We start from the raw sequence: 19,451 nt of genomic DNA on the forward strand, positions 1-19,451 counted from the left end.
TTTGGCAATTGCTCCCAGAATTATTTACTTGAAGTTCTTACCTGACTTTTGTGAGGTTCTTACTCGGATTCTGAGCAAAATTCTAAGTAAAAATGGGCAGGTGCAAATTAGTCTGGGTCTTAAGAGGATCTCTAATAATTATAGTCATGTTACCGGTAAGACCCTGCACTTTGTTGCCAAAATGTTATAGCCTTTGTTTGAAATCAGATATCTATGTCCTACCCGAAAGAGCCTATATATGGTTTTACATGTTCAAACGTAAAGCTATTTTTACCGATGATTTGGGAATTCTTGCATTATGGTTGTAGCCTGAAATTCCCTCTTCTTGTGACAAAGATAATAACAATATCTGCATTTTACTGAATACCTACTGTTTGAGTCAGTTCAGGCTGCTGTTACAAAGTGCTATGGACAGAGTGGCTTATCTTATAGGCAACAGTCATTTATTTCTCACATTTCTGGAGGCTGGAAGTTCAAAATCAGGCAGCCAGCTTGGCTGGGGTTTGGTGAGGGCCCTCTTCCAGGTTGTAGCAAGTTACTCAGGGTCAAAGAGCTCGAAGCCTAGAGGGGGTGTGAGACCTGGCGGGCTGCCTCCAGAGTCGACTCTTTTTTTTTTTTTTTTTTTGAGACAGAGTCTCGCTCTGTTGCCCAGGCTGGAGTGCAGTGGTGTGATCTCAGCTCACTGCAACCTCTGCCTCCCAGATTCAAGTGATTTTCCTGCCTCAGCCTCCCAGGTAGCTGGGATCACAGGCACACACCACCACAACCAGCTAATTTTTGTATTTTTAGTAGAGACAGGGTTTCACCATGTTGGCCAGGATGGTCTCAATCTCCTGACCTTGTGATCCATCTTCATTGGCCTCCCAAAGTGCTGGGATTACAGGCGTGAGCCACTGTGCCTGGCCCAGAGTCAACTCTTAAACATACATGATGCTGTATATTCGGTAAGGTTAGGTAATCTTAATTTTGACAACTGCAGAGATTGAGACCTGGAAGAGAGAGAGAGACTGACAGACAGAGAGAGAGAGAGAGAGCGGTGTCTCCTCCAATACAATTCCTCCCCACCACCCTATTTCACCCATCCCTGCCTCAGCTCTTAGAAGGGGTGAGCGAACCTCACAGGCCATCGAGAAAGCTGGGTGCCCTGTGTGAACCCCACTCTTCCCTGTCCACCACCTGGATGTCTAGTGTGAGACAGTTCCTGCAGCTTCAGAGATGGGAGGGCAAGAGGACTACAACCATCAAAGCCATGATGCTTTGACTTTTTTCTCTATTTCCTCTTTCCTTAGAGACTTGAAGAATGCTTTGAAATGACTGCCAAATATAAAATTTCATTGATTCAGAACTTACTTATGAGAGTCTTTGCTCTAAGTATATCAGTTCAGGACCTAATCAAATCATATTCAAAACTCAGAAGAAGAAAATAACTTCTCCCAGTCATGTTACCTAAGTAGGAATTGCAACTGGCTGCAAGTAACAGACCCAAAATAATGGTGACTTAAATAAGATAACATTTTATGTTTCTCTTCTGTAAGAGAAGCCTGGGGTTGGGCAGTCCAGTTGCTCCCCGGATTTCACGAAGGTCACAGGCATCTTAGAACTTTCTGCTCTACCCTCCTTGACAATGGCTTTTATTCTCAAGGTCAGTCAGTGGTCCCAAGATGGCAGCTGCAGCTCCAGCCATTGGGTCTGCATCCAAAGAAGCAAGAGTGAAGGGACAACAGCATCCGGCAGGTGAAGAACTTCGGGCCTACAGAGAGATTTTTTGGCCTCCACCTAAGTATTTCCAGACACATCTCATTGGTCAACCGTTGTCATGAGGGAGGCTGGGATCTAGAAGGATCATACTTTAGCCGGGCATATTGCTGCCTTCAGAAAACTAGAGGTTTTATTACCAAAGAAGATGGGGAAAAAGGATATTGAATAAGCAAGTAGTCGTCTCTCACATTTCTTCCAGAAAACCAGATTTCTGGCTTGGGCAATTGGCTAAACTGAGTGGTGGTGTCATTTCCTGAGGCAGGTGACACAGAAGAAAGAAGAGGAGGAATTCAGTCTGAGGCAGGTTGAGTATACGCTGCTGGAGGCATTAAGGTGAAGGTTTTTGTCATAGGCAGAACAATGGCCCCCTAAAGATGTCCACATCCAGGTCCCTGGAATTTATGAGTAGGTTACCATACATGGCAAAAGGGACTTTGAGTTGTGATTAAGGGGTGTTATAGGCTGAACTGCATTGTCTCCACATTCATATGTTAAGATTTGAATCCCCAGCACCTCAGAATTGGACTGTATTTAGAGACAGAGCGTTTAAAGAGGCCCTGATGAAATGTGTCTGGGGTCCCTATAAGAAGATGAGATTAGGGAACAGACACGCAAAGAGAAAGGACCACGTGGACACACAGGGAGACGATGGCCATCTGCAAGCCAAACAGAGAGCCCTCAGAAGAACCAAACCTGCTGACACCTTGCTGTTAGACTTCTGGCCCCAAGAACTGTGGGAAAACAAATTTCTTGTGTTCAAGCCATCCGGTTGTGGCATTTTGTTATGGCAGCCTAAGCAGACTCATAAAAGGATTTTAAGATTGGGGGATTATCCTGGGCTATCCAGGGAGGCCCAATGTAAGGTCTTAATATAAGTGCCCAACATACAGCACCACATAGGGGTCCTTATAAATGAAAGAGGGAGGCAGGAGGGTCAGAGAAGAGCTGTGATGACATAAGAACACCAGCCGTCTTCTGCGGACGTTGGCTATGAAGATGGAAGGGGCCTCAAGCTGGGGACTGCAGGCGGCCTTCAGAAGCTGGGAAAAGCAAGGAACAGATTCTCCCCTAGAGAATCCAGAAGGATGCAACCCTGCCTGCACCTGGGCTTTAGTCCTGTGAGATCCATGTTGGACTTCTGACCTCCTGAACTGTGAGATAATGAATTTGTGTTGGTTTAAGCTACTAAAGTTATGGTGTTCCTTTTTATTTTACAACCACAATAGGAAGCTAATACTGCATATTCAGTAGGCATTTAGATGTATGTTTTGCAAAGTCACCGACACACAGAGAATAACTGAAGCCACTGTCATGGACAAAATCATTCAGAGAAGTATTTAGAATGAGGAAGAGATGGAATCTAGGGAAGAATCTTCCAGGAGACCAACATTCCAGGAAAGGGAAAAAACTGCATTGCTGTTTCTTTGATGGCTGGATCTCAGGACAGAAGTATAGCCAGATGGGGACACGTGGGGGGACATTGATCCCCCAAAGTGCCTTCCTTAGACATGACAGCTGTACAACACAATTGAAGGCTGTGATGTACAGGCTTCCAAGGAAACAGCAAAAAGCAAGACCGTGAAATAGAGGTGTGAATAGAATCAAAATGGCATTGCTTTTTATAGGCTGTGGTCCTCCTACTAACCCATAGGCAGCTCCCAGTCCCCCTCTCCCTCCATCTCCCCATTCCTTTCCTCTTGCATCCTACCTCTGATGTGAACACCTGTCATAGCTCTATTCTAGAGAGCTGGAAAGGCAGCCTGGGGTCAGACTGACATGGGCACACACCCTCTGCATTCCGTCCTCCCTGTCTCCATCCTACTGTATCATAACTGATGATCTCCTTGCTTCTCTCCTCTGGGGACTCTCCCGATTGCTTTCTGAGATGAGAGCTTGTCTTCCTCACAGCATCCCCAGTTTTGATGTCTGGTGCATGGCAGGTACTCGGGACCTTGAAATGCCAGGCTAATAGCTACTCCTGAGGGAGGGATCAGAGACCATGTCTGAGAAAGGGATCAGAGGAAGGGAAGGGCCCCAGGCCCCCAGGGAATGAGTTGGGCAAAGGCTGCCAGAATAGAATCTGCTTCCCTTCTCTTTCAGGTCTTCCTCCCATGCAACCCCACAGGAAATGGACTGTGATTGATGCTTACATTCCTTTATTGATTGAAAAAGAGCCCAATATAGTCTACATGATTATCAGAGGGGCCATTGGCCATCACTCCCCCTCCTCTTTGCAGTTACTTTGGTGGTTTTGCCAGAGAGCCCTGCTGTGCACTGGGAGATGGTCTTATTTTGGAGGTGACCTTTACCTAAACTTCTTTCTTTTTGGAATAGGAGACCTGGACTTGGAGAAGGCCTGAAATCTCTCTTTCCTGCACCTGTAGTCCACAGAAGTGAGCACTGTCCCTTAGCCATAGAGGACCCTCCCTATGGAGACCAGGAGAAGCTGACCACACAGGCCACAGCTCGGCTGGTGGAGTGCCTGGAGCTCTGTGCAGGTCTGGATAGGAGGAAATGGCCCACAGGAACTGGCCCTCCTTGCAGGTGCCAGGAGCACAGGCTCAGGGCTCCAGGGATGGGGATGGAGGTAGGACCTGGGAGGGCAATTGTCTGTCCTGGTTTCTGCTGGGGGCTTCTTTCTAGGACCTAGTGTAGTAGAGTCAAGGCCCTTCAGTGACCAAGCCCAAGGTCCTTCAGTGACTCCTCTCTAGTCGTGAGAGATAGAGGGAAGGTCTTCTGAGAATGAAGGAACAGGGTAAGTGGCCCCTAAAGCACCTCTGCCTGCAGGAAGACCTGATGCTCAGCAGCTCTTCTCTGAAGAAGTGGTATTGGGTCTTTTAAACGTTTTTTTTTTTTTTTGAGATGGAGTCTCCATCTGTTTCCCAGGCTGGAGTGCAGTGGCATGATCTTGGCTCACGGCAGACTCTGCCTCCAGGGGTCATGCGATTCTCCTGCCTCAGCCTCCCAAGTAGCTGGGATTACAGGTGCTTGCTACCACGCCCTGCTAATTTTTGTATTTTTGGTAGAGACGGGGTTTCACCATGTTAGCCAGGCTGGTCTTGAACGCCTGACCTCAAGGGATCTGCCCGCTTCGGCCTCCCACAGTGCTGGGATTACAGGTGTGAGCCCCCACGCCCAGCATGGTATTGGATCTTGATTGCCCCTTTTCTTCTAGGCACTCCCTGTGGGAGGTGGTTTTAGCCTTCTGAGGGGTTATGAACTTGGCCTATAATGTGATGCAATGTGGACACATAACCTGTGTCAGAAGGTCCTGAATCCTCCTGCTGCTCAGTAAGTGAGCCTGGCCCCTGGAACAAAGGCTGGATGTACCAAGGCCACCTTGCTTTGACAGCGTGGTGATTGGAGGCCTCATTCCTGCCCCTGACCATGCCCGTAGCACGGAACCTCATGCCTATGGCCAGAAGCTCCGGGTATGAGAGCACATGAGCTCTGGAGGCAGCCGGGGGCTTACGCCTCTGATCTGGTGCTTACAGGCTGAGACCCGGGACGTGTAACTTACTTTTCTAAGCCTCATTTACTTATCTGGAAAAGGTGTTACAAAGGTTTCAATACAGGGAAGAAAAAGAACAAACTAAACTGTGTGAAAGCCCCCAGCACAGGGTCTGGCACAGAGGAGGTACTCAGAATGCGGGTTTCTTCCTGGCTGGTGGCTCCTTTTGTCTTCCCTGCTGGGCTCCTGGCCAGGAATTTTACCCCCGTCCTGGGCCCTTGCCTGGTGTGCCCTCCCAGCCTGTATGGTGACCTCAGCTCCCTTTCCGCTTTCCCCACCTTGATGATGCTGGTGCCTTCTGCTGCTCCTCAGAGGCCTTTAGAGAGTCTGTGGAGGTGGAGGGTGTGGGCGTGGCCTCTGCAGCTACACCAGCTGGGTTTCAATCATACTGTCCTAGCTTGATGTCCCTCTGCCTTACTTATCTCACCTGTAAAGTGAGGATGATGGTAACAGTATTTCAGGACAGGATTTTGGAAAGGATTGAATGAGTCAGTGAATAAAGGGCTTAGATTTTTCTTCAGGCACTTAGTGAGCACCCAATAAACAATCATCATTTCATTCTTCTGCTCTTCAGACACCACCCCAGAATGCCTCCTTGCCAACCACCTCTGATCACCCTTCCTTCTTCTGTCCTCCCCTCCCCAACCTCACCCTCCAAACCCCCCATGGCACAGGGTTGGTGCCACCCAGCGGCATCCCCAGGTACACCCGCTGGGCAGTTTCCTTGCACGTGTTTAATATCAGACATATTTGGAGCTCTGGGTTTTGGTTTTCCGGTGTCCTCTGATCTCTGAGGGCAGGAGACAGTGAGGAGATGGGTATGAGGGTCAAGAAGGGTTGGGAGGCAGGTCATGACTCTGGGAATGTTGCAGGAATTGAAGGAGGAATAAAATATCCTTTGTTCTACCCAGACACACCACCAGTTACTTTCTTTTTTCCTTTATGGATTGAGCCAGCTAGTGCAAGCAGAAAGTCAAGGCCACAGTGAATTTGGTGGGAAGCCAAGTGGAAGAGAGTCAGGATTAAAAAGCTGAAGGGGCAGAGGAGGTCGGCCCAGAAGATGGGGAGAAGGGGCTTAGAAGAAAGGAGACCGGGGAGCTGAACTGCACCTGCTCCTTGTGCCTGCACTTGTCAGTTACTGGGGACATTGATAGGCTGACCTTGGAGCAGCTGCCTGCCTTGCCCTGGAACACTGATTCATTCTGGACAGTTCTTTCTCGGTATCTCTTTTTTTGGTCTCAGTACTTGACTTTTGGGGATGGAAAGAGTTGGAAGCTGCTGGTCTCTGCCCTGTCAGCATCTCAGAGTAGGGTCATGAGTTCCTACAAGATGCCTGAGGAACCATGCACAAAACCCATCCTGTCCATTTTCTCCCAGGTAGCAATCTGGGGAGAAGGATGTGTGGCAATGGAGGGTGGGGGCATTTTAGAGGAATTAATTGGTGGACATAGTCTTGAAATTCCTGAAGAGAGGAATGAAAACACAGCAGACACTGTTACATTGAATACAATTCAACATTACATTGATTCCTTTAGGCTTCAGGTTAGATCAAACTCTCCCAAACATAATAGCCATGGGGAGCATGATACAATCTAGTGAGCTGAAAACATGGAAGCTGGTTCTGTCCTTTGACCCACTGACATGAAAAGAGTCATTGCAGGTGATGCTTTGTTGCAGAAATGTGGAGTCTGACCTGGGCTGCATTCCCAGATCAGGTGCATCCATACTTCAGCCTTCCATGGGGCAACAGGCATTGGCAAATACCTCAATGTCCTGCCTCAGTGTGACCCTGGAACATTTCCAGCCCACACTCATGTGGAGGATCCCAGTGGGGATGACAATGTTTGGGGATATTTCCTCATGTTTTCTCTGCTGAGAAACTAGCTTGAGTGGGCAGGGAATGGAGGCAGGTACTGCTAGAGTCTGCAAAGTGAATCCAGAACCTGGACTTCTAGAGTTGTGGTTGTCCTCAAACTTCCTTCCACTAAGACATCCGTGATAGCGGCATGCAAATGGGCCCTCCTCATATAGCTGTGCCCAGGCTACAAGCTCCTGGGCAGAGGAAATGAGGCACCCGGAGTATGGGTTTCCAGTGAGTGAGTTGGGGCCCATCCCATTTGCTCCCATTTAAGAACGCATCGAGAAATGCAAGGGTGATATTATAGGGCCAATCTCAAATCTGCATTCATGTCAGAAGAAGAAAAATGATCTGCAAGGTTTGTCACTGAGGCACTAAAACTATGATTAATGACATAGCACTTGCAACGCTCCCAAGATTGGTCCTGACCGCCTGTGTGCAGGGCTAGAGGTGAGCTAGAGACCTGGCCACACTGGCATGGGTCTGCATGAAGGCTATGGCCATCCTGGGTGAGCCTCAACGGTCATGAGCTCCCCAAACTCTGACTCCGTGGGTGGGTCAGGTAAGGGGTGGTCCCCATGACAAAAGTGCTTGCATCCATGGATTTTCCCACAGTGCAGAGGGAATAAGGATGGATTCTGGCTCTGCATATGGAACTGCCATGGAGGATGGGGATATCTGGAGGGCCATGGTGACTGGGGAGGCCACAAGGCTGAGGAGTGAAGAGAATTACCTCAAGACAAGGGTGATTCTGGTGCAGGATGCTCTCCTCTCACACCTCATTACCAAATGCTCTCCAGGAGTCTTTGGCTTGGCCTAGGGCAGTGTGACTGGCCCCCTCACAGGTACCACTTCTGTTCCTTCACCTATGGGCCTCTTGATTGCCACAGGGAGTTACAGAAGCACTTACCTCTCAGGGACTCTCTGCTTGGCAGGCCCTCTGGAAACCCACTTCCCATCTCTACCATAGACCCCAGGAGGCCCTCAATGTGCCTCCAGGAGAAGCTACACTAGGCACTTGGGGAAGAGGTGGGAAGTCGGGCAAGAGAGGGATGAAGTAAAAACACCTGGGAGTCAGACAAGTGGCCGTGCAGTTTCCTAATTCCATCGTGCTTCTCCTTCCCCAAGCTGCTCCTGCACACACATGGCAGCGCCTGCTGCTCCCAATGCTGTTCTTTCCTCTGTTTGGCAACTCTTATCCTTCCTTTCGTTTTTGGGTTGGAGGACATGGCCTCCAGGAATTTCTCTGCCCTCTCTCAAGTTTAGGGTAGACGCCTCCTGTGTTCCCACAACCACCTGCATTTTGCTGGTTGGCTTGGCTGCCCCTCTCACCTTGGGAAGCAAGAAGACAGCAGGGATCATGTCTTGCTCCCAGCCAGGGCTTATCCCAGAGCGGGACACTGAATAAGTATTGACTTTTTTGTTGGGCGGGGGCAGGGATAACAGAAGTTGGAATTTTCTAGCGTGAATTCCATCTCTAGAAACCTACAGATCATTCGGATATGGAACTTGATCCTCTCCATTTTGATCTTGATAGACGTGAAGGGGAAAACAATCTTACAGGATCCCTCCGTATCTTTCCATTTTGCTGTTCTAGATGCAGAGGTAGAGGCAGGGGTAGGAAAGAAATTAGGGCAACATGCATTCGTCCTTGGCTAACGACCAAGTTCAAAGAAAGTGGTCAATGAGAAGAAGTTAGAAGGTCAAGCAGGAACCGTGACATCCCCTGGCCTACCCCACTGATGTAAATATTGTATAATTAGGAGTTAAACTTCTTCAGCTGACAAACCCCTAGAGTCATGTTGCCATGTCCAGGGGCACGTGTCATCTTGGAGAGTGTTTTTCCCAGGCCTCCCTTCATTGTTCAGTCTTTGGAATGTTTGACACTTGTGATCTTGAAAGTCTGCTGAGGGAGCTGGGGCTGTCAAACCCAATGGGTCAGAACTCAGCCGTCCCTCCCTCCTCTGTAAAGGACCTCCATGGGTCAGTTTTGGTTCCAGAAGGATGCAAATGAAGAATCCAGCTCTGGCACTCAGATATGTAAACAAGAAGTTCTCCCTGGGGCACAGCCCACCCCCGAAGAATTTCCCAGCATGCATTGCACTTGGTAGAGAGCGTTGGATGAATGATGTCTGGATGCAGAGGCAGGGGGTTAGAGTGACGAAAGGGAAGGCCACAGCCAAGATCCAAGGAAGCATCAGTCAGAATACAGATAAAGTGGATATATCTGGCAACATTCCCGGCTGCATGGAGGATGGAGCCCTGAGCTCTGTCTTCCCCACTGGGTCAGGAAGAGCATTTTCCTGGATCAGTTTTATGGCACCCCACAGAGGAGAAGGGGATGTCGGATGTGGTCGTCAGATCTTCTCCCAGTCAAGATGGCAGGGAGATGCGGAAACCACCATCAGCGAGTCAGGAAGATAGACTTGAGGCTGCGTAAGAAATTCGACTTCTGTCTGTGCTTCTGTTTCTTTTTGATGATGGGCACCCACACCAGCCCGCACACCAGCATCATGAGTCCCAGGGACAGGAAGCCGGGCCCTACCATTTTGAGGATGGAGAGATTATTCTTACTCAGCTTCAAGGTGTAGGCCAAGCAGGTGATGACCACGCCAAAAAGCAGGATGGCACCGCCCACCGACATGATGACGATGGGCTTGCGGTAGATTTCCCAGTTACTCCTGGGGGTGGTGGTCCAGACAGACTCGCTCCTGGAGCTGATGCACAGGGAGCTGGCGGTCTGGCTGGGCAGCAGGTCCTTGGCTTCTGGAGACTTCTCATCGACCTCTAGAACCTTGGGGAGAGTCTCCATCGTCATGATTGCTCAGGACTGGGCACCTAGGACCGGCAAAAGTTGGAAACAAGAGTGGAGCCAAAGGAATCCTCACACACCCTTCCTGTACTCAGCATCCATCTCTAGCCCCGCTCTCAGTGGAGGGTGAACAAGGTCTTTGAGCTGAAGCCAAAAAAAAAAAAAGTGAAATGAAATTCACATAAATAAGAAACCACCCAAGCTGGTATAATTTTTCTTCTTGTGAGAGATAACTATTACAACATTTTATTCAATAGCTTTTACTCTTTAAAACAAGGATCACTATTTAAATATTTATTCAATAGCTTTTAATATTTAAAACAAGTGATGCCATTTTAGAAACAAACAAAAGCTATAGTTTTTTTTTTCTTTTTTTTTGAGACAGAGTCTCCCTCTGTCACCCAGGCTGGAGTGTAGTGGCGTAACCTCAACTCACTGCAACCTCCACCTCCCAGGTTCAAGTGATTCTTCTGCCTCAGCCTCCTGAGTAGCTGGGATTACAGGCACCCGCCATGAAGCCTGGCTAATTTTTGTATTTTTAGTAGAGACAGGTTTTCACCATGTTGGCCAGGCTGGTCTTGAACTCCTGATCTCAAGTTATCCACCCGCCTCGGTCTCCCAAAGTGCTGGGATTACAGGCGTGAGGCACCGCACCCGGTCAGCTATAGTTTATTGAACGGCATTTTATTTTCAGACCCAACCACTTTCTAGCTGTCTGATCTTGATGGAACTACTCAACCTCTCTTTGTCTCAGTTTTCTTACCTATAAGATGAGGATAACATTACTTCTTTCATAGAATTTTCAAAAAGGTCATGTGAGTTAAGTGGTGTAATGCATTGAAATAATGCCTAGCATATGGCAAGTACTCCATAAATGATATCGTTTGTCTATTAGAAGAGTGATGATTTATAGATAAATTCTGCATGCGTGTCCTGTGCCAGACACTGCATCAAACACTTCCTTTATTAAACTGAAACTCACAACAAACCTGTGAATTAGGCATTAGTTCTGTTTTACAGATGAGATAGTGAAGCTTCAGAGAGGTGAAGCAACGTCTTGAAGATCACACGATAAGGAACTGCCCAAGCTCAGATGTGAACCCGTTACTCCTACCGGGCTATGCACAGGTTGGAGAACACCGTTTCGTGCAGCCTGGGCTTTCATGTGCTCTGTCAGCAGAGGACAGTGAGGTCTCAGGTTCACAGTGCAACCTTTTTTCCTGTTTTTGAGATGGAGTTTCACTCTTGTTGCCCAGGCTGGAGTGCAATGGAGTGATCTCAGCTCACCGCAACCTCTGCCTCCCAGGTTCAAGCAATCCTCCTGTCTCAGCCTCCTGAGTAGTGGGGATTACAGGCATACACCACCATACCCAGCTAATTTTGTATTTTTAGTAGAGGCAGGGTTTCTCCATGTTGGTCAGGCTGGTCTCGAATTCCTGACCTCAGGTGATCCGCCCACCTCGGCCTCCCAAAGTGCTGGGATTACAGGCATGAGTCACCGTGCCCAGCCCCCACAGTGCAACCTTCTAAGATCTAAATGCTACCCTTCCCCACCCTCCATGTTAATTACATTGAGGCCAATTTCCAGCTTCAGGCCTATTCTTAGGCCTGGAAAGGTATGGAGTCTCACTCAACTGCCCACTCCAGTGTCTCATCGAGAGCCCATCTGCATGGCTCTCAGCCACTGGGACTCCCTCATCTCTGACCCCAACTCAGGAAAGGTAGATGGTCATCCATGTAGTGCAATTTCAGGGCTGGGCTGTAGAGAAATACTGCTTGCCCACCAAATACTTCACCATACCAATGCTTTCTCAAATTCTTTTAATGTCAGATTAAAGGATTTCTTTTATTTTCTTTTATTTTTTTATGTGTAGTTTTGCTGTTGTCACCCAGGCTGGAGTGCAAAGGTACGATCTCGGCTCACTGCAACCTCCGCCTCCCGGGTTCCAGCGATTCTCCTGCCTCAGCCTCCTGAGTAGCTGGGACTACAGACACTCGCCACCACACCCAGCTAATTTTTGTGTTTTCGGTAGAGACAGGGTTTCACCATGTTGGTCAGGCTGGTCTCGAACTCCTGACCTCAGGTGATCCACCCTCCTTAGCCTCCCAAAGTGCTGGGATTATAGGTGTGAGCCACCGCGCCCAGCCTCGATTAAAGCCTTACATTTCATAATCAGAAATGTGGCTTCAAGGCAAAGGTCTATATATTTACAACAAGGTCATAAGATGTAAACGATTGATATGAGATACTTCCTGAGGATAGGTTCTGTTTGAGAGAGCCCAGGTTCCCTGCCTGGAGGTTTCACAAAGGTACTGCCCTGATTCATCTTTCAGATGTCTCCAAGGTGTCTGTCTGTACAGTGCTCTGTACCCCAGAGATTTAGCTTATCTTTAACTGAATGAGTAAGTAAATGAACAACTCTCTCTCCCTTGTTTCCCCTCCTCTCCCTTCCACTGGTTGCTAAGGACAAACGCAGGACCTTCTCCACTTACATAGAAACCACTTACACACTTATTTATCTTCTAGCAGGAGCCTGGATCCTTCCCTGCAGTAAGCTCAGGCATTTGCTGCTGTCTGGGACAGAGTCTGCAGGCTCTCTCCTCCTGTACCCCGAGTCCTCAAGCTCTCTGGCTGTTCTCTGAGGGTCCCCTGCCTGCTTGGGATGACTTTCCTTAAGCAGTTCTCCTAGGCTTCTGCTCTTTTTCCCTCTTCAGATCAAAGCCTCTGGACCTTGGCTTCTACCCTCTTACCTGGCCAAGAATCCTGCGCTTCCTCCTCTGGCTGCTTCTTCTGTTTCCTGTTTGGCTACTCATGCCCCACTCACATCAGCATTTACAAATATCCCTGTTTGTGAGTGGGATGCGAGAGATTTCTTTCCATAGCAGAAAATTGTATCGGGGAAGGTGGACTGTTCATCCTGGTCACAATGAAACCACCTTCCCCAGCTCAAATAGGATGCCTGCGAGGGAGGCTGGAATTAGACTCAGATCTGTGGTGGGGTGCACTTTGGGAAACCATGTTACTGGCCAGGAGTTAAAGACAGCTTGGGATAAAGGAGTTGGTGTCTGGAGCTGGTGGCTCCCAAGTCCTGATACTTGTTACATTTATCTGCAACCTGCCCCTTCCGCTTGACCAAGGCACTTCTACACAGAGAGGGGTCCTTTACTGAATGCGTTCTCCTTCAATCCTTCCGACGGTGTTAGTTTCAGCTGAATCTCTCCAACCTGCTCATTCCATCCCTCACTGCTCAGGCCTGAACTTTTCTGAACTAGTGTTACCCCCGACCCCAAGAATAATGATTCCATTCTCTAGAACAAGCAGTTACAGATCCCTCCCCTTTAACAGGGAGACAGAGGAGTTGTAACCAAGGCCTTCAGAATTTGGCCTTGGTGATATTACAGTTTGGATCTCTGCTTCCTACGACTCGAAAATATTACAAGGTGCTTTTGTAACCGTAGACACTCAGTGTGTACTTCCCTTTGAAGCCTGTGGTATATTTGCATAAGCGAAGCAGCCATTTAAAAAATGATTTTTTTTTTTCTCTGTGGGCTGAGGGGCAGGGATGGGTTCATAAAGCTGTTAGGAGACCTTGTGCTGGTTATTGCAATCTGGTCTCATATGAGGGTGTTTGATCATCTTAAGCAGAATTTCTTTTTCTCAGTAGTCATTTCCAGTCCTTTTCAGTGAAGACATGGGGAGATATGATTGCTGTTTCCTGAGGTTGGAAAGGTTGTGATGAAGGAATTAAAATGCAGGGATTCTCAGTGGTGCCAGAGAAGATAGCTGGGGCTGGGCAGGGAAGGGCTTGCTCCTGGGAGCCGCCATCTGGGAGTGAGGGAGCTCCGGAACAGGAAGTGTTCAACTGGGTGGGGACTTAATCATAGTAACAACCAGGCTGAGAAGGCTGCAGGCTGGCACCAAGAAACAGTGCTGGTCTGGGACTATATAGCAACGAGAAGCCAGACGGAGAAAGAATGCATGCGATGTGATCTCATTTCCGTAAAATTCAAATACATGTAAAACAGTCTATGCTATGAGAGGTTAGGATAGTGGCTGCCTTTGGTGGTGGTAGTGACTGGAATGGGGACTTTTGAGGTGCTGGCGATGTTCTGATTCCGGTTTTTTTTTGTTTTTTTTTTTTTTGAGACGGAGTTTCGCTCTTGTCGTCCAGGCTGGAGTGCAGTGGCACGATCTCGGCTCACTGCAACCTCCACCTCCCAGGTTCACGCCATTCACCTGCCTCAGCCTCCTGAGTAGCTGGGACTACAGGTGCCCGCCACCATGCCTGGCTAATTATTTGTATTTTTAGTAGAGACGGGGTTTCACCATGTTAGCCAGGATGGTCTCAATCTCCTAACCTCATGATCCGCCCGCCTTGGCCTCCTAAAGTATTGAGATTACAGGAGTGAGCCACTGTGCCCGGCCTTTTTGTTTTGTTTTGTTTTGTTTTAACTACAGAAGGTTAGAACCTGACTCGTACTGCTTTACCAAGTCACTGGTTCTGTTCTTTCCCACCCGGTGGTTGTAAAAAACTCCCTTTGATCTTACAGCCAGGTGTTAGGAAGGGAGCAGCTCACAAGGCGGCATGGAGGCAGCTGTGAAGGGGCAAAGGCAGGACGCACTGACTAACTCCTCCCTGCCTCCCTTCTTTTTTTTTTTTTTGACACGGAGTCTTGATCTGTGCCCCAGGCTGGAGTGCAGTGGCGCGATCTCGGCTCACTGCAAGCTCCGCTCCCCCGGGTTCACGCCATTCTCCTGCCTCAGCCTCCCAAGTAGCTGGGACTACAGGCGCCCGCCACCTCGCCCGGCTAATTTTCTTGTATTTTTAGTAGAGACGGGGTTTCACCGTGTTAGCCAGGATGGTCTCGATCTCCTGACCTCATGATCCGCCCGTCTCGGCCTCCCAAAGTGCTGGGATTACAGGCTTGAGCCACCGCGCCCGGCCCCTGCCTCCCTTCTTTGGCCTGAGTGACCACTCACTTCGCCAAGGCAGGCTTCCTTCTGCTGGCTGAAGTTCCTACAAAAATCTCCAATGTACCTCAGCTGCTTCTCCAAGGCCAAAGAAGCCATGTGGCTGGGGAAGGCAGGTGCTTTTTCTACAATAATAATAACCACCGTTTATCAAATGCTTAGTGTGTGGCGGGAACCACGCTAAATGCTTTGTCTGCATTGCCTCATTTCATCCTCCCACCCAGTCACTCCTCTGCGGAAGCTATATTCTTGCCCCACTTTGTAGGTGAGGAAACTGAGGATCAGAGAGGTATAAGTGACTTGCTCAAGATGACTCACAGGTGAGGAGAGCATCTGGATTGGAATGTGAGTTTTGCAGCCTGCCTGGCTCCAGACTCTGTGTTCAAGTCTATCCCACCCCTCTTTGGGGCAGTTTTAATGTTTCTTTTCAAAATTATGGGAAAAGCAAGTGGGGAGGACACCCGAGGTGGGACATAGTGAATGGAACTGCAGCCTTGGCTGAGGAGATAGGCCCAGGAATGTTGGGTGGAGCTGCCAAGGATGCCAGGGTCCCCGAGCTGGGGCCAGCAAGCAGCAAGAGGCCAGCAAGGGGCCTGTGGCACAGCGGCCTCAAAGTCACCACTGTCACCATGCCACAAATCCAGCATAAGATGCCTGGCGTATGCCACTTTCTTTGCCTGGGGAGTCTCTTTTAATCCTCCACTTTGAGAGGGTAATACTATTATCATTCCCATTTTGCAGCTAGGAACACAGGCTCAGAGCTGCCGGCCTCCAAATCCTGCTTTTATTGTATTTTATTATTTAATTTAATTTTAATTTAATTTAATTTAATTTAATTTAATTTAATTTTATGATGGAGTTTTCCTCTTTTGCCCAGGCTAGAGTGAACTGGTATGATCTTAGCTCACTGCAACCTCCACCTCCCAGGTTCAAGCGATTCTCCTGCCTCAGCCTCTCAAGTAGCTGAGATTACAGGTGCTGCCACCACGCCTGGCTAATTTTTGTATTTTTAGTAGAGACGGGGTTTTGCCACGTTGGCCAGGCTGGCCTTGAACTCCTGACCTCAGGTGATCCACTTCCCTCAGCCCCCCAAAGTGTTAGGATTACCGGCGTGAGCTACTGTGCCCGACCAGCCCTGCTCTTTTATTTATGCTTTCTCAAGGAAAGGGCCCTGCCTTTTTTTCTTCTTGTTTTCTTCACTTGCATTCCACCACCCCGTACCTGTACATCTCCACCTCCGAACTCACTCCCCAGCCTTTCCCTGGTGCTGTCCTCCTTTGAACGTGCTGAAATACGGTTGGTATTAATAGGGTTGTCAGATTTAGAGAATAAAACTACAAGGTGTTCAGTTACATTTCAGCCTCAGATCAACAATGGATACCTTTTTCGTATAAGAATGTTTCGATATTGCATGGGAGCAATGCATGCAAAAAACTTATTCATCATCAAATTCAAATTGAATTGGGTATCTGGCAATATATCTGGTGACCTTAATATTGTAAGAGGTTCCGCTGTGCTGCTGTGCGTGGACCTGGAGTTATCTGGCCCTTCCCGAGTTTCTGCCCCTCAGGTCCCTCCATCTACAGAGCTCCGATAGCACCTGGGCTATTCTAGGAGTTGCAAGAGCTGAAAGCAGAGGAGAGAGGCACACATTACCTCACTGCTGGGAGGCTGGGCCCAGTAAGGGGAGTCTGGGGGAGAAGCGGGGAAGGCAGGATGGAAGTGGTGGGAGTAACACCATGTATTATTCCTGTGGAAGACCCAGAGTGGTGAGAAGTGGAGGGTCCTTCTGTTTCCCTCATGGAGTCCCCATTAATGCCCCACCCATCTCCAGCTTGCCAGTGGTCGTCCTCAGAGTCCCTTGTCTTCTCTGGCGGTGCTGTCTTCCCCTCACCAGGACATTCTGTTGGTGACTGTCCACCCCTCTGAGAAGGTGAGTGGGAGCCAAGTGTCTGGGCTGATAAAGTAGAAGCTAGAGAGTTTCTGAGTAAGCTGCTGCTGTCACCATGGCCATGGCCACCCATCTGTCAGCTGCTCATAGCGCTTCTAGGAAGGGAAGTTTCCCAAAGGTCACAGTCAACCTGGACGGTGCCACTCACCTCCCTCGTCGGGCCACCCAGCTGGTGCCCAGACCCTGGCCAGTGACAGGGTAGAAAAATAGCTTGGGCGATCATGTGTGTGATCACGTCTGGCTTTACCCGGATATAGGGTCCCCACGGCACACAGTTGCCTGACTGAGCCACGTCTTGTCTGTGTTTGCATGTGCCTGCCTTGTTCCCCCTTTCTGAGATAAAACTCCCGAGGCAGCCAGCGCACCCTACCTTGTTTTTCTGGCACCTGCCCCAGGCACCTGCCACAGCTGTAGGAGGAAGACATTGGCAGCTGCTGAGGTCTGATACGGGGTGCCCAGGAGGATGGCCTGGGTCGGAGATTCCGCCCATGTCCTCTGGGGTCTGGGGGTGGCCTTGCATTTTATGGTCTGGCTTTTTTTGCTCCCTCTCCCACCTAGATTTGGTAGGATAGTCCCTGCCCAGCCCTTCCCATAATGGCTGCTAACGGTGAAGGCTGGATGCTATACACGCAGGACTGAAGCAGCCCTCTGCCCACAAATTCCCTTCTTCCCAGTACACAGCAAGGGGCGGCCCCCTTCCTCCAGCCACCCCTGTCTGCCAAGACCCTCAGCAGGCAGTGCCTCCAGGCTGGCTTCACCCCCTCCCGGGGCATAGCCCCCTCTCCTCTGCTTGTTGTTCCTACTTGCCTTCCAACCCCAGTTCAATGACAACACGCTCCAAAACAAAGTTAAAACCAGCTCTTTCCTCCAGCGAGGTGGAAGGAAGGGCAGAGGGAAATGTTCCCTCCTTACTTACTGTCCTCGACGTCCCAGGGGAGGATGGGGGACCTGGGAATCACTCGGTGCTCATGCAAGGAGGAAGCCGGCAATGACTTTCTGCTCAAGTCCATGCCAGCCGGAGAAAGCCACCCTGACCACATCCAGAAGTCGGTGTGCTGTGAATCCCAGCAACTGAGCAGGCTCCAGCAGGGATGGATGAGCTCACCAGGCGATGGCCTAATGGGTTAACTCTTTGTGAGCTGTTGGCACGGGTCCTCGGAATGTGGCTTTCTCAGCTGCGCTCAGCCACGATGAGATGAATCTTGTGAAAAATTCATGATGCTTCTCTGCAGTCTGTCTTCAAGTTTCATGGAGGCGTGCGTTCCGTTGATGCCAGGGCAGGGCAGCTTCTCCTGACCCAGGCTCAGAAATCAGAGGACCTGGAGTTTCTGGGTTGGTGGAGGTGTGTGGCGGTGCCACGGTGGTGGGGATGGGTTGCCAAAGACTGGATCAGACCCTCTGGCTGACTCACGCTACACTGGGTCTGTTCAGTGCAGGCCTTAGTAATTCGATCTGGGAACTCTCTGTGTTTTTGATATTGGAGGGGGCACATACAGACTTAGAAAACACCCTTGGTTGCAAGATGGCAGGGACACTCCTTGGAACTTTCCAATGCCTATGGGTGGGCACTCTATGTTACAAAATGCCAGGAGTCCACAACAGGACTTACCCCCATCCCGGTCCCGACATCTCAAACAGAGGCAAAAGAGCTTGTTCCCCATCACTCCTCCAATCATTCCTCATGATGCCCTGTTGCTTTTCATGCGATGCCTGCTGCCATCGTGATGCGAAGAGAATGATGAATATCAGTGCAAGGAGGGTGAAAAGGTTTGCACCTCTATAAACCTTTACCGGTCTGTGCTTGGAGAAGCTGGGTGTGAGATGTTGAGTAGCCAGTTCTCAAGATGCTGATGCATACACTGAGGTCAGCAAAATTGCCTACAATTCTGGAAGGCACGCTGGCTCCTGCCCTGGTCCACACTAACCTGAGAATGTGGGCAGCTGCTGCTCCTCAGGATGACTGGTGGGTGGGCATCCTTGCTACTGGGAACAGTACACTGAGGGGCGTCCTCTGTGGTCTGCTGGGAGGGCTTTCCTAGGAGCCGTCCAAGGAAGCTGCTGTCAAGGCAGGTATGAGAATCTCCCATATTTGACATCTTGAGTTCCTCACGTGTGCAATGAGCAGGAGATTCTGAGCCTGGAAGGCTCTGCAGAGGTTGCTATGTGATTCACGCCTAGAGAAGCAGACAGCCAGGAGGATGAGCCTGTCCCCCGAGCTGCTGTGAGAGATCAGGTTGAGTACTCCCTCTGTCCTCTGCGAAGATGAGCATCTCTGCTCAGGGCAGTGAGCAGTGAGAGGCCTGCCTTGAGTGTCCAGGGGAACTTGACGTTGAAGGTTTTTGAGGATGTGAGTTGCTTTGCCTTAGGTGCCTCTGACTTTATACTCAAATCAGTTTGTAACACCAAGTGACCTGGCTTGCAGAGGAACCCTAGAGTGAATTATTTTGCAATGCAAATAATCAAATGATTTATTTATTTATTTTTACAAAGTTCAGGCTAGTCCCCCACCCTCTGCAGGGCATGGCAGTGCGGCAGAGTAATACCATCTGTAAGTCAAACCCTTATTTATTACTCCCTCCATGTCAGGCA

General features: G+C 49.4%; 1 protein-coding gene and 1 long non-coding RNA gene across 7 annotated transcripts in view; one reads left to right on the top strand and one right to left on the bottom strand.

The window, feature by feature from the left end:
- Nucleotides 1-19,451, top strand: part of LOC105473565 (uncharacterized) — a 316,160-nt gene that overhangs the window by 85,006 nt on the left and 211,703 nt on the right. The window lies entirely within an intron of this gene.
- LOC105473564 (phosphoinositide interacting regulator of transient receptor potential channels) lies at nt 6,738-18,709 on the bottom strand. Of its 2 annotated transcripts, none has more exons than XM_011727380.2 (2): nt 17,779-18,709; nt 6,738-10,083 (listed from the first exon to the last, which is right to left on the bottom strand). In XM_011727380.2, the coding sequence occupies exon 2, from the start codon at nt 9,943-9,945 to the stop codon at nt 9,532-9,534; it is 414 nt and encodes a 137-aa protein (XP_011725682.1). In that variant the 5' UTR covers nt 9,946-10,083; nt 17,779-18,709; the 3' UTR covers nt 6,738-9,531. The 2 variants fall into 2 exon arrangements, with proteins under 2 accessions (XP_011725682.1, XP_070938453.1); XM_071082352.1 differs by lacking the exon at nt 17,779-18,709 and adding an exon at nt 12,691-12,809 and having other exon boundaries at nt 9,323-10,083.

This window comes from Macaca nemestrina, chromosome 17, assembly GCF_043159975.1.
Source record: "Macaca nemestrina isolate mMacNem1 chromosome 17, mMacNem.hap1, whole genome shotgun sequence".
NCBI lineage: Eukaryota > Metazoa > Chordata > Mammalia > Primates > Cercopithecidae > Macaca > Macaca nemestrina.